Source organism: Geotrypetes seraphini, chromosome 10 (assembly GCF_902459505.1).
Source record: "Geotrypetes seraphini chromosome 10, aGeoSer1.1, whole genome shotgun sequence".
NCBI lineage: Eukaryota > Metazoa > Chordata > Amphibia > Gymnophiona > Dermophiidae > Geotrypetes > Geotrypetes seraphini.
In genome coordinates, this window is record NC_047093.1 from 48395471 (window position 1) to 48408631 (window position 13161).

At 43.3% G+C, this 13161-nt stretch overlaps 2 protein-coding genes across 4 annotated transcripts in view; one reads left to right on the forward strand and one right to left on the reverse strand.

Moving 5' to 3' along the window:
- Window positions 1–8915, reverse strand: part of SLC25A25 (solute carrier family 25 member 25) — a 55978-nt gene extending 47063 nt beyond the window's left edge. The window contains exon 1 of one of the 3 annotated variants that reach the window (XM_033960612.1): window positions 8767–8915. In XM_033960612.1, the coding sequence (XP_033816503.1) occupies window positions 8767–8856 (90 nt within the window). In that variant the 5' untranslated portion in view covers window positions 8857–8915. Of the gene's footprint in view, window positions 1–8064; window positions 8500–8524; window positions 8640–8766 lie in introns of those variants that run through there. The other 2 variants (XM_033960614.1, XM_033960609.1) reach the window with 2 other exon arrangements.
- A 44-nt stretch (window positions 8916–8959) lies between these two features.
- Window positions 8960–12931, forward strand: NAIF1 (nuclear apoptosis inducing factor 1). The gene is made up of 2 exons (XM_033960615.1): window positions 8960–9650; window positions 11538–12931. Exons 1-2 carry the CDS (start codon window positions 9209–9211, stop codon window positions 12002–12004), a joined length of 909 nt encoding a protein of 302 aa, XP_033816506.1. The 5' UTR covers window positions 8960–9208; the 3' UTR covers window positions 12005–12931.
- Window positions 12932–13161: the final 230 nt, after the last annotated feature.

Genomic DNA, 13161 nt, shown 5'->3' on the forward strand with positions numbered 1-13161 from the left:
AAATTTTAGTAGGATACTAAGGATGTTTCAAAACAATCAAGTTAGTCCAATAAAAAGGTCATCTTCTTAGTTCCCCCCACCCCACGTTAAACAGTAGAAGCCAGGGCACTGCCAACATTCCCCTCACCTGTGCCACATCACAACAGCAATTTCTGTTAAGCATTTCAGTGCAGGGGTTACAAGCTTCACACAAACACAACATCTGGAGCAGTCCTGCCTAGGTTTCAGTGGTAGCAGCAGTGGTAGCAGAAAACCCCTGAACAAAGAGGAAAATGCTATGCTAATAAGGACCCAACTCTCAGGCCCCATTCCAGGAGTTGCTGTTGTAAAAAGACAGTAACTCAAGAAAAGCCATGCAGGAGGTAAGACAGAGTATCATCATCAACCCTTGGTAGCTCTTAGCAATTTTTAGCATGTTGCTCTTGTTACCCTTTTCCCCTCTACACAAGTTACCTTTAAGTGCTGAGAAGGGCTCACCACCAGTATAAGACGCGACACCTTTTCAGCCAATTTGGCCATTCCCTCCATCTGATCATGCTGGAGTTCCGGTCCATCTGCTCTCATATCTATATCTGGTTGAGCTGCTTCTCCCGTTGACCCTTGGCAAGCAGCACTGGGAAAGAGCTTGCCAAAAAACTGACACAGTGCCCAAAGCTTCTTCCCTATTGAAAACTTTGCCATCATTCAACTTCTCTGCTAATAAGTATTCACAGCAGGTGACGCTCAGGTCCCTTCTAAGAAGCACTTCTGTTTCTGCATCCTTAGTACTTTCTCAGGAAAATAGGGAAGCTGAGCATGGCAACAGAAATACACCACTACCCAGCTATGCAAGTCACACAGAAGCAAGAATTCAGAACATGAAAAACAAGAGCAAATATCTTTCAGGTCAGAACATAAGCAGAGAAGTCCCCAATCTCTAACAGCATTAGAGAGCATTTCTCATCGGCACTGCCAATACGCATCCTGCATCAGCTGAAACCCTAAGCATTCTCACTGCAGCAAGACCTAGCCAATCACTGCACCAGACGTGAAAGACTATTCAAATCTATCTTTGTCCAATCCAAGAACAGAATAGATTTCCTGCATTCACCCAACCAGCCACACAGGATTGCAAATCGGTTCTGTATTGAGAAGAAACATGAGCCATCCTTAACCACAGTACTCAGACCAATAAAATTTAGTGCTGACTTCAGATTCATCATGCTGGCCAGCTGCAGCAAGAAATTGCATTCCATTACCTACATCTCTCACCTATGGGAAAAACAAAACTGTTTCACACCTTGGCATTCAAAGCAGTTTATAGTGATATTCTGCCCTTCCCCAGACATTTCTTCTTTCTTTGGACTACCAGTTCAGTCAAACCTGGAGCTGGGATATAGTACTATAACCTCTTATTCACAGGTCTCTGGGAATCCCAACTCATAAGAACACAAGAATAGCCATACTGGATCAGACCAATGGTCCATCTAGCCCAGTGTCCGGGTCCCACAGTGGCCAATCCAGGTCACAAGCACCTGGCAAAACCCCCAAACAGCAGCATATCCCATGCCACCAATCCGAGGGCAAGAACTGGCTTCTTACACCCCCCACCCTCCCATGTCTGTCTCAATAGTAGATTATGGACTTTTCCTCCAGGAACTTGTCCAAAACATTTTTAAACCTCCTATTTAATAACACTGCCCTCTACCCCCCCCCCCCTTTCATGTTGATCAGTGCAGAAAGGAGAGCAAGGAATCCAAGAGGTGCAACAGATACATTTATACAGAACAGGAAAACACAAATCCTGTGTTATGCTGATAGAACAGGCTATTCATCTTCAATATGTCACATGATTGACTGGCTCTCCTGACCAGACATGAGAGGAAGGACCTGATTGGCCATATCAGCTGTGTATTCAAATTATTGCGTCTGGCAAGCAGAAAATAAGGAGATGACAATAAGAAAAGGAAGAAAATAAAGAGAAAAGATCAGGGAAAGAGTACAAGTGGTGAAATGTATGTAATTTCCTTTCCTCAAGTTTGACTAGATTAGTCCAGACAAATGGGTTGAATTTCCCTTACCAATGGATGGAGGTAGAGATACCGAGCTATTCCAGTGACATCATTGGTATAAAGCCAGTACAGCCTATGCCAAAACACAATAGATCTGTCTTGCCACACCCCATTTAAAAACTCATTTAAAAAAAACCACTGCAGCTTAAAATATGGAATCAGCAGCACCTTGTTTTACTACTTGGGATCTAGTTACAGTAGGTACTTGGGATCTGGGTTGGCCACTGTTGGAAACAGGATACTGGGCTTGATGGACTTTCGGGTCTGACCCAGTATGGCAATTCTTATGTTCTCAAAGTTTTCTTTTATGGAAGAAGAGCATGGCTTGTTTCAGACAATTAACCTATTCCCCTGGCATGGAAGCTAAGCTTATGTGATTTAGATCTTTGTTGTATGGCCTGCAATGTTCAATAGATCAGACTGGACAAAGATGATGAACTGATCCGATATAAGGCAGCCATTAAGAAGAGTTTAGTCTTGGCTTTATAATCCTAAAAAAATTAATGAGAAAGAGTAACAGCTTGGCCGCTCTTATGGGGTAATTTGGATTTTCTAATAGGACTTTCAAATTACCGTATTTGCCGGCGTATAAGACGACTGGGCGTATAAGACGACCCCCCAACTTTTACAGTTAAAATATAGAGTTTGTTATATACTCGCCATATAAGACTACCCCTTCTTCCGCACACCTTCTCTACCGCCCCGGGTGCAGCACAGCCGGCCAGGTCCCCTTACTTTTGTGGCACTTCCCCGACTGACCGACAACAGCCCCGGTCCGACAAACCTCCCTGCCCTTAACCGCGAATCTAAATTACCTTCTTACAGCTGCTGTAAGAAGGTAATTTAGATTCGCGGCTACAGGGCAGGGAGGATTGTCGGACCCGGGCTGTTATCGGTCAGTCGGGGAAGTGCCACAAAAGTAAGGGAACCTGGCCGGCTGTGCTGCAACCGGGGCGGGGCGGGCCGCCCCTCTCCCTTGGTAGCCACTCGAACCGCGAGGCTACTCTCCTTCTCCTTATCTGCCCTGCCTGCAGCACAGAGCCGAACGGAAGTCTTCCCGACGTCAGCGCTGACGTCGGAGGGAGGGAGAGCTTTGTTTAAGCCCTCCCTCCCCTCCGACGTCAGCGCTGACGTCGGGAAGACTTCCGTTCGGCTCTGTGCTGCAAGCAGAGAAGGTAGGGAGAAGAAGAGCCGCGTACATCCAGAAGACTGAGTACATCCAGCCCCGCAGGAGCCCCGCGACCCTCGGAAGCGTCCCCATGGGATCCCCGCGACCCTAGGGGGCGTCCCCACGGGATCCCCGCGACCCTAGGGGGCGTCCCCGTGCAGCTCTCTAATGTAAAGTAAGGGCATGTAAACAGTACCCGGCGTATAAGACGACCCCCGACTTTGGGGAGGATTTTAAGGTACTGAAAAGTCGTCTTATACGCCGGCAAATACGGTAATTATTTTCAAGTTCGGGCACAAAAACATTTCTTTGCTGAAGCCCCTCCCTTTTAGGAGATTCCATGAACATCATCACAAGGTAGGAATAGACTGGTTGTATTTCCAAATACAACATTATGTTTATTTATTGCTTGCAGCAACCTTGACTGATGATGCAACTGAACTTGTGGAGGGAGCTTTCTTGCTGAAGGGTGATAGAACCCCAAAGGTATCCTTCTACTTTTAGGCTCAAAGGGCAGATTTATCACCTTTGAGCTTTCAAAAGCAAGCAGATGTCTGGTCCAGAGACCTAGGAATTCCAACTGCAGTGGATTTGCTATATCATCTAATTTTTAAACAACAATATACATTTCTGTAGAGCCTACATATCTCCCCACAAAGCTTTTCTAAAGGAAGCAATACAAAGCAATCAATGCTCAAGATGTTAAATATTTAGGGTCTAGACTGAATAATACCTTAAAGCAAAAACAACCAAACTTAAACTTCACACGTGCCTCCATCGGCAGCCAATGCAGCTGTCAGTAGTAAGGTGTCACATGATCGAACTTAGTTTGACCACTGCATTTTGCACTAGTTGTAATCGTCGCATATTCTTTTGGGAAATTGCCAAATAGGTGATATTACTGACTCAGTACGAGGGATTGTACCAGAATTCTAAATGTTGACATATCAAAATATGCTCTAATGGACCGAAGCTTCCAGAGAGTGAAAAAACCCTTTCTGATTAAGGAGTTACCTGGTCTTTCATGGTTAGGCTCCGGTCTAGTGTTACACCCAATACCTTCATAGTAGACTGAATAGGATAACTAAGTTTATTGATGCATAGTGATGTTTGGTGTCAAGCGGGTGTGGCAAATTTTTTTTTTTTCTGAATTAAATTTCAGTCTGAATTCAGTCATCCATTGCTCCATCAAATTTAGTACTTCTGTTGCCTTGGGAGTAACTTCCGAGAGAGAGATAGCAAATGGTATGATGATCGTAAAGTCATCTGCATAACTAAATAATTTTATCCCTAGATGGGTCAATTGCGCACCTAATGAGGACATGTAGACATTGAAAAGCAATAGGGATAGTGGTGACCCCTGCGGTATGCCAGATGGATTGCTCCAGGTATCGGAGAGAATGTAGTTGAAACGTACTTGATAGGTACGGGACATAAGAAAACCTAGAAACTAGTCTAACACCTCTTCCCTGATACCAATTGCATCTAAGCATTGTAGCAGTTTCCCAAGGTCCACAAAGTCAAAGGCAGAGCTCATGTCAAATTGCATGATTAGGGCATTAAGGCCCTTACTAAACAAGAGAAGCAGATTGTCTAAGATAGCGGCAATTACTATCTCAGTGCTGAACAAAGGTCTAAAACCAGATTGAGTTTCATGTAAGAGAGAGAACTGATCAAGATATTCCATCAATTGGGTGTGTACCAATCCTTCCATGATTTTTACAATAAATGGGATGGATGCTACTGGTCTATAGTTGGTTACTAGTGCTGATGAATCTTTACTATTTTTTGGAATTGGGGTTATTATTATGTGACCATTATTAGTGAGGAATTTTCCATTTTTTAGGTTATCGGTTAAGTAATTCAGCAAAGATAGTTTAAAGTCTAATGGAGCTGCTTTCATAATTTCTGGGGGACATGAGTCCAAAACACAGTATGATTTAGAGTATTTGTTATATAGTTTGATATAATTATTCCATTCTAAATCTTGAAAGGAATTCCAGATCATGTCCGCTGGTATTTCATTTCCTTTCCTTGTATGTTAGCTATTTGACGTTCATTAATGTCATTTGGCGAATAGTTGTTTCTTAGGTTTTTAATTTTTGAATCGAAATGCTGTGCTAAATCATTTGCTGAAGGTAGTTTAATGTTGTGCATGAGTTGAGTGTAGTGTGTGGTGTCAAATAAATTCATAATCAAATTGAACAGTTCTTTTGTATCGATTCCTTTTTGAGCTAGTGCTAGATAAGTCAATTTTAGAAGAGTAAAATGCTTTACATTTGTCTTTTATCAGTTGTTTGTAGATTTTTATGTTGGATCTCCAGTTGTTCTGTCTGACAATATTCCTGTTTTTTTCCAAATTCTTTCTAGTCGTCTTACTAGTTGTTTCATTTTTAGAAGTTCGGTGTCAAACCATTTGTTATATTTATTTGCGCAGCTTTTGCTATTTCGTTTTCTGCCTCCTGTTCCCCGACTCTTTCATTTTCCCAGGAGCCTCAAAATCAGATCTGAATTAGAACAACTATCAGAGTCAACTTCAGCCATATTCTTGGAATCACATAAGTCACTAGTCAAGGGAGAGAAGTAGCAATTAGACGTGTAGAACTACTGACAATTACACTTTCTGCCTCTACTTTGGCTGCAAACTTGCTAAATCATTCTTCTCACACTCTTTCTACCCTACTTTTTTGCAAGTACAGCAGTGTCAATGCATGACGAAACATCGTGCCTCTGCACAATTAGAAATTGTCTGTCTTCTCCGATTTTCATTGCGACTATTGCATCACTGGTAGCAACATCAAAAAAGATGAACGAGACTTTCTTTGAAGGCTTCTCAATTCACAAGATCACATTCGTTGCATCTGTGTCAATTTTTTTTTAGCTTCCCATATCCATCATAAAGCAAACCCCTGAGTTTATTCGCTGATGTGATATTCTTGCACACTGCCAAATTTTCAAGATCTTGAACATGGCCAGATGAGCTGCCTCTTTCAAGGCGGTCTTTTTGTCAGTGTAAGTACATCAACAACTGAAGAACATCCCCAGTGGTTGGAAGATGTGACTTGACAGTTGATTTATTCAATAACAAATCCATAATGCTTCATTTATTAAAACAGGTATATTTAAAGGAAAAACATACTGTATACATTTCATTTATACTGATGGCCAGCATTTTGCTAGCCTTGACAAAACAGCTTGCTCTTCCTCTAGAGTCTATTTATTCAACCTCCACTCAAGATTCCCAGCCTTAATAACATGAATCATAATTTATGTATTAGGGCTTATTATTCACCTTTATTTATTCAAAAATATATTCACCCAAGGTGGTGTTTGAATATTCCCTCTACAGTATTTCACCCCCCCCCCCCTTCAGTTATCCTTGATCAACATAGCTGTAAAGCAGTGGTCTCAAACTCAAACCCTTTGCAGGGCCACATTTTGGATTTGTAGGTACAGTACTTGGAGGGTCTCAGAAAAAATAGTCAATGTCTTATTAAAGAAATGACAATTTTGTATGAGGTAAAACTTTATAGTTTATAAATCTTTCCTTTTGGCTAAGTCTTAATAATAATATTGTAATTTATAGCTAAAGAGACATATGATAAAGAAACTGTTTTATTTTACTTCTGTGATTATGATAAACATACCAAGGGCCTTAAAATAGTACCTGGCAGGCCGCATGTGGCCCCCGGGCTGCAAGTTTGAGACCACTGCTGTAAAGCATTTCCCTATGCCTGCAAGGTTTGCCTGTCCTATCTCCTGCAATGTAAACTTTCCAGATCTAGGAGCTATTTACACAGGAGAGTGGTACGTTTTATCAGCAAAATGATCAGGAAGGGGGGTAGGGGACTGGAGAGGAGACCAGGGCTCAACCAGTCAATTACCTTAGACCTCCATGGCCCAAAGGTCCAAAGTCTACCCGAGCCACACACAACCTACAAATGGCTCCCCATACAACTTTCTAGCACAGCCTTTAAAATATATTACAGGAGTCCTAGTGTTACAAGCTGCCTTTTAACTGCACACATCCTCTTTGAAATCACAGGAGATACAAGGCAGAACAAGAATTCCAAGTCCGTTTCAAGTGATTCCCCCCCCCCAAAAAAAAAACACTTTGAAACACTCAGATTAGAAAAAGAAAGGCCCTCTTAAGGTTTCATGATCGGTAATGCACCATTAAGATAGTGAACGGTTCGATGGGACCTTCCACCCAGTAGATGCTAGGTATTGTTGGAGAGGGGATGGTTGGCAGGACTAAAAGTGTTGTAGTGCCTCTGTATCGAGCCATGGTGCTACCTCACCTGGAGTATTGTGTTCAGTTATCTCAGGGAGGATGTGGCAGCAATAGAGAAGGTTCAGAGGGGAGCAATCAAGGGAGGGGGCATTTGGGGGGAGATGTGGTCGAGGTCTATCTGGGTGGAGTGAAACGGGTACAAGTGGATCGATTTTTCACTCCAACAAAAATTACAGACTAGGGGACACTTGATGAAGTTACAGGGCCATACTTTTAAAACCAATAGGAGGAAATAACTATCCTCTGAGTAAAAAAATAAGCCCTGGAACACATTGCCAGAGGGTGTAGTAAGAGCGGATAACGTAGCTGGTTTTAAGAATTTCCTGGAGGAAAAATCCATAGTCTGTTATTGAGACAGACACGAGGGGAAGCCACTGCTTGCCCTGGATCGGTAGCATGAATGTTGCTATTCTGGGTTTTTGGCAGGTACTAGTGACCTGGATTGGTCACCCCGGGCTACTGGGCTAGACAGACCGTTAGCTTGACCCAGTAAGGCCATTCTGATTCGCCCAAAAAGATTCCCCACCCGTACCTCCAGCTTAGCCACTCACCCGCAGCTCCCACTCTGTTCGGTGCACCCCAAGCCGCCGCAGCCCAATCGCCAGGTCATTGACGCAGATGCCACCATCCCTGTTCACGTCCAGCTCCTGGAAGAGGGTGTACAGTCGCCGTTCGTGTTCCGGACCCCCGCATAGGCTGCCCCCACACGGGTCCGTAGCCAAAGCCGCCACCAGCGGCTGAACAGAGCTATTGACGGCCGCGGTGGGAACCACGCCGGGGCCAGCTCGCGGCCCGGCCTCCGAGCCCGGAGCCTCGCACTGACAGAAAACTCCGCTCAGCAACGGCGACACTAGCGAGCGCGGTCGCTGCATTTCTGAACGGGAAAACGGTGGGATTTGGGGCCCCGCCACGAACGGAGAGACTCGTGCTCTTAGTTAAGAGCTAAAACACCGGTAAATGGCGCTCGAACAGTAGTTAAGAGACCGGAAATACGTCAATACGCCTACTTACCACGCCTCACGACCATCCCCCTCTCAGCGGCAGAGCCACTTCAGAAATTCAGACCGAAGCAAGTCAACAGACGTGGAACTTGCGGAGGGCACGACTGTCATTCTAAACCGAACACCACTTCACTCATATCTCAAATTATGGATTAGCCCACTAATAGAGAGCTCCAGTAACGGTTCCCTGAAAGTGGGAAACTAGCTTGACAACTAGCATTTTCAGATCAACCCATAAAGCTTTTCACTTACGCAAAATGCGCCTAACAAGTCGACTTTTCTCGGCTTTTTCTTCTGTACCCGTCTGCTAAAGAAGCGATAAATAGTAATAGTAGTAAACATTGATTGACAGGCATCATCTAATCAAATTGCAAACCTTATGACGACAGCCCATTAAAAAAAACAAAAAACAACGAATTTGAATGACAATATCACGAACTCTTCTTATTGGTGGCGTACGCTCTTACTCCTTAAAGAGCTAGCCAACCAATGCATCGCATTAATGAGCAGGCGGAACCAAAAGGCCAGTGATGCTTTCCTGAGTGGCAGCGCCATTGGCCAACCGTATTGCGCTATACACGGTACCAGCGGAAGAAGATGCTCATTCTGGAAGCCATTACGCTGCGCAGATTGCTTGAGTTGTAACTAGCGTTGCTTTACGTAGTTTGCGTATTTTAGTGGATTCTGCAAGGCCATGGCCACCCCAGCTAAGAAGCGGAAGATGAATTTCTCCGAGCGGGAGGTGGAGATAATTGTAGAAGAGCTGGAGAAGCAGAAGCATGTCCTTATTAACCATTTTAACGCGGGCGTGCCTCTGCTCACCAAGAACAGCGCCTGGCAGCACATCCTGAAGCGCGTCAATGCCGTCACCACCTGCCAGCGCCAGCTAACCGAGGTGAAGAAGAAGTGGTCCGATTTGAAAACGGAGGTGCGTCGCAAGGTGGCGCAGGTGCGGGTGGCCATGGAGGGGGAGGGAGATGTGGCATCCGCCCCCGTTATCCTCACACCCATGCAGCAGCGCATCTGCAACCTATTGGGCGAAGCTACCATAATCAACCTACCCACCAGCGATTGCAATGCTGAGATCCCAGTGCAGGTGCCCATCAGCTCTGCCACTACCGTCACACTGACCCAGAGTGAGTGCATGAGCGCACTGTCTCCACACAGACTCCAAATGATCACTGAGCATGTGTAGGATGTGTTAACGTCCACTTGCGACAGACACTTTGTACCCCGACTTCTAATTCCGTCTTCTTTATTTGAATATTTCCATTTAATTTTAGGGACGCCAGCTGACTCCTGATCTGCTGACGGTTGATCCAGTCCAAATTTTACCAGGTTGCATGCAGGGACTTGTAGTTCTGATTTCCAAAACTAAATTCCCTGAGAAAAGCAAGACTACAAGTCTCTGGATCAACCCAGTGAGGGAAATCTGGAACCAGCTGGTAACCCTGTTTAACATAAATATCCCTTGCAGATATGTACTCAAGCACTCATGGACACTAACAAATGCAATAGACTAGGACTGACTTTTGGCAGACTAGATGGGCCTTGTTCTTATTTGCTGTCTATTAAAGTGATTTTACATCAACTAAAATTCTTAAGGCACATTAATAAACCAAATGTTTACAGCCCTAGTAAACATTACTTGTTAAACAATGGTTAAAATACCAGCATAGGAATATGAGCACCCCAAGCACCTGCATCTAGAGCTTCCCTGCCTATTAACCACCACCCCCTTCCCGCCCAGCCACTTATTTTAGCACAGATAAACAGCCATGGAGACTCACAACTACGTTCCAGTAAAAAGAAGACATTCAGATATGTTCAGGCTCCCCTCATAGAGACTGAGAGAAGCCAATATGCCCTACTTTCCCTTGAAGTTCATTCCCATGTTGGAATGCACAAATCTAGCCCATTTGGAGGCATTATGTATGACAGAGATATCCATGGAGATTCTGCCCTGTGACACTGATAGATATCCATAGAAACCAAGGCAAATTTTAAGTGACATGGAAACATTGCAATAGACTAACACACACCTCTCTCAATGACAGAGATACTAATGGAAACTAGAGAATGACACTGGACAAGTTTTTCCCATCCCCGCGTGATCTCAGTTCCACAACCTGTCCCCGTGAACTCTGTCCCTATCCCATTTCTGCAATCTCTGTTCTCACCTACACAAGCTTCAAACGCTTTAAAACCATAAATGTTTGAGGCTTGTGTGGTTAAGGTAGAGCTTGTATGAATGGGACGGACAGAACTCGCAGGGAAGGGACGAAGATATTGAGATCCTGTGGTGGTGGGACAAATTTGTCCCCGTGTCATTCTCTTAATGGAAACTCACAGTTACCAGCAACACTGACAGCTGCCCCAAGGAGACCTCTGCCTGCATCTCAGTGACAGATATTGTCACACCATTTGTAAACATAGATTAGAATTGTGGGCAAAACCTGATATTCAAAGACTAGTTGAAATCACATATTGTTTACACTCATAGGAAGTTCTGGAATGAGAGGGCATAGAATGAAGTTAGGTGGTAGATGCATAGAATTAATCTAAGAAAATATTTTTTTTTACAGAAAGGGTGGTAGATGCATGGAATAATCTCCCGGTAGAGGTGGTGAAGACAGAGACTGTCTGAATTCAAGAAAATGTGGGACAGGCTAGTGGGATCTCTTAGGTAGAGCAGGAGATAGTGGATGCTGTGGATGAGCAGACTGGATAGGCCATTTGGCCTTTATCTGCCACTATGTTTCTATGTCTTGCATCCCTCCACAGATCCTACATGATTTACAACCCAAATAATTCAAAGATGATAAAAGTAATAATATATGCTATCTCAGAATAATATAATAAATGCAACATTAACAAATCAATCAAATCAATCAGTTTAATTCCAGTTGAAAAGGTACAAATTTAGCAGTACTTTCCGTGTACAATGTCTATACATAGAGCATGGGGACAGAACCACTTGGCAAAGCTACCATTGACTTCCTTTCCTACTTTCTTCTTAATAGTTCCTGCAGAAACAACTTACCACACATTAGAGGATGGGGTGGTGGAGTACTGCACGACTGAGACCCCTTCAACTGTCACTACTGAAGTGCCTATGGAGATGACACAACATGCAGATGTGTCTGTAAAACCACAAGAACTGAAAAGTCGAATTGCCCTGAATTCTGCCAAACTTCTGCAGGAGCAGCGAGTGACCAACCTGCATGTGAAAGAAATTGCTCAGCACCTGGAACAACAGAATGACCTGCTGCAGATGATCCGCCGTTCTCAGGAAGTACAGGCTTGTGCACAGGAGCGCCAAGCACAGGCCATGGAAGGAACTCAGGCTGCCCTTAGCGCTCTTATTCAGCTCATTCGCCCCATGATTAAAGATTTCCGAAGATTTTTACAGAGCCACACAGCCAGCACCATGGCAGGTGTTGAGCCTAGCCAGGGAACCCAGAACGGACAGGAGGGCAGCATTCAGTAACAAGTTGATTGATTAAGAGCTGTTTCCAGCTCTTCATCAGCTGACATGGAGTTGGTTAAAGAGCAAAGGGAAGATCCAGCTGCTGCAACTCACAAAAACATCTCTGCTGAGTCCAGACTACCTCTCTTTTTTTAGTGAAAACTTTTGCAAATGAGTTTTCTATAGAATAAACCATACTAAGCAGGTTTTAAGTATGTTTAATCGGGTCTACCAACTGTATTATACTCCCAAGACTAAATATACGGTTTGTAGCTTCACAGCTTAAGAGAGACTGTGCTATAAGGATAATGATGGTATCCTTGAAATTAGTGCTTTGAATTGTACAAAACACTTGTGCCACTGATCTGGACAGTATTCACAAATACCAGAAAAGATTATAAAGAAGTCATCTTTTTAGTCATGAGCTACTAATGAACTCTAGAAAATACTATCACACACTAGAACATAAAGCCAAATTGCTTCCAATTTATTTAATTCCAGTTTCATCCAAATTTACTAATACTGCAAATGTTTTTGAATATAAACAGTCTGAGCCCCTCTAAGTATATTACATCTGACTTGTACTGCTTGTCTTAATTCTCCATTCAGAGGTACCTTATCTGAATTGTTCATCTTCCCTGTTTTATATATGAAGAACATGCTTTCATCTCTCGAGTATGGGGTTGTTTTTCTCTTTTTGCCTAAAATTAAAGCAAATGAGTAAAACCGGGACAAAGTATTATAACAGAATTTGCTGTTTTCGCTAATTATATTGGCACTACAAAAAAAAGGACCTAGGGCCCTGCAGGTTTCAGCAGGGTATATCTTTGCCTTGAACAATGATGTGTTTTCTTTTTAGTAAAATTTTTGTTGTTTCAAATCAGAAATTCATACCTAAAATTATTACTATTTTAATAAATTAAAACATAAATTTTTGTTTAAAATCTAGTCAGTGCATCAGCTGTTATTATATATATGAAGCAGATACCCATATGCTGAGAAATCTAAGAAACAGAAGTTTCTGAAACCAAGATGATGCCACATGAAATTCAAGTGAGGGTGGAGGGAGCAGAATGTGGAAACTTACTTTATTCTAATTACCCTGATTTTGTTAGAAAAATACGTACCTTCTCCAAAATGTGGTGGATGAAATAGTTCAACTAGGCATTATTGCTGAA